This window comes from Silene latifolia, chromosome 11 (assembly GCF_048544455.1).
Source record: "Silene latifolia isolate original U9 population chromosome 11, ASM4854445v1, whole genome shotgun sequence".
In the NCBI taxonomy this organism is placed as follows: domain Eukaryota; kingdom Viridiplantae; phylum Streptophyta; class Magnoliopsida; order Caryophyllales; family Caryophyllaceae; genus Silene; species Silene latifolia.
This window is the reverse complement of record NC_133536.1, coordinates 26,988,993-26,990,741: the sequence shown is the minus strand read 5'-3', so window position 1 is coordinate 26,990,741 and position 1,749 is coordinate 26,988,993. Positions and strand designations below refer to the sequence as shown.

Below are 1,749 nucleotides of genomic sequence, written 5' to 3'. Positions count from 1 at the left end.
GGTATTCTATTTTGATCGGGTCAGTCACTCTACACACCAGGCTTTATAAATGTTGACCATCTTTTACCATCTTAGATCATTGTGTTTAGTTCTACATATGCAAGACTGGATTAGAGCTGACGAGATACGTTTTACCACATTTTTGCCATCTGAGATCATTGTGCTTAGTTCTACAATTTAGATTCGATTAGAGCTGACAAGAGTTAACTCGACATTATTTAACAGATGTGACGAGAACGTGAATTGCAGCACTGTAAATTTTGTCTGTGAATCATTAAATGCGGTGAAATCATTCTGATAAATACTAGATCTATACAATCAAACATGCCCCAAAACTCCAAATCACAGACAATTATATGCATTTTTGGATCACAAGTGACAGAATATTCTTAAATCCCAAAAAAAGAACCCAGAAAAATGGGATCTTTATATCTGCAATATTTTAGGAACTGCTAATAGTTGGAGAACTCAAAATCAAAGGTGAAGATGGAGTTACTAATCGCTTTTTTGGTGTACACTTACTTGCAGAAGTAGTCGTATTATCGGAAGGCGATAAAGAAGACGAAGTAGACGACGATGAATTGGATAATGTTGTTAACCCCTTTGAAGTATTGCTCTTTACTTTCTTGTTTTCCTCTATTATCTTCTGTTCTTTCCTCTGCTGCCCGATTCTCGCCATCGTTACACTTGCTGGAATCATACAATTGCATAGAAACCCTGCACAAATTTTTTACCAAATCTGAGTATCAGTTTCAAAATTCAGCTAAATAACACAAATAAATTGTTTTTAGATACCCGTCACAAAAATTGCGTTAAGAATTGCATCGACTGAATATTTGTATAACTTACCAATTCTTGCGAGGCGATTTACCCAACTAGGAATTGGATTCCCAGAAAGTCTAATACAAGCATCATTGCAAAAATGGTTACAGTTTTTGGTAATAAGATTATAAGCATTTCCTCTGTATTCCTTTGCCAATTCCTCCATAACTTTCTTTACTTCTTCTGCAGTTAACTCTGTCCATCCTACCAAAATCGCTTTCCTGAACATAAATCCTTGGCATTGTTTCGGCTCTCCTTCGAAAATCCCTGTGCTTGGATACTCGTGTGCTCCGAATGCATACTCTACTCCATGAACTGAGAAAACCAAAAAATGAAAATAATAAAACTTCAATTATTTTATTTGTTTCCTTGTTTTGTATCTCGGGTTATTAATATAAATATCGTTTCATTACCTTGAACTCCAGAGTGGTAGACTCCTAAACCAAACCAATACGCGTAACCATTGATGGGTGTTATATCGTAGACATTGAGATAAACAGGAATCGAACCCCCGACGTCAACACAAGAGTTCCTCCTACACAACATTATGTCTTACTATCATAACTAGTGTACTCCACTAGTTCATGTATAACATGTACATATAATATGTGTAATATGTGTTATTATGTGGTATAGAAATGCACTCATGCTAAGCACTTGGTTTTTGGTGTTGGGCTAAAATGAGCAATTTTACTAGCAAAAGAATTATTAAAATGAAAATAGAAGTTCGGGTTCTTAACGCTAAAAAGGATAAAAGTTCGGGTCCCGATTATAGGGTTAATTTAGAAAAATGATGATGGAAATTGGGGATCTCATGGATATTGGATAGTATAGTATAGATGGAAGTGTCCACCTAGTTTGGTTAATATTAAAATGTTCCTAGTAAATTAGGGGTGGATTATTGGGTCTATGAGATTATATTAAAAT

The 1,749-nt window shown here is 35.1% G+C and overlaps 1 protein-coding gene across 1 annotated transcript; it reads right to left on the bottom strand.

Annotated features, from left to right (window-relative positions):
* Positions 1–268: 268 nt before the first annotated feature.
* LOC141611448 (deSI-like protein At4g17486) lies at positions 269–1,749 on the bottom strand. Its single transcript, XM_074429983.1, has 3 exons — positions 1,236–1,749; positions 850–1,137; positions 269–717 (listed from the first exon to the last, which is right to left on the bottom strand). The coding sequence occupies exons 1-3, from the start codon at positions 1,366–1,368 to the stop codon at positions 443–445; spliced, it is 696 nt and encodes a 231-aa protein (XP_074286084.1). The 5' UTR covers positions 1,369–1,749; the 3' UTR covers positions 269–442.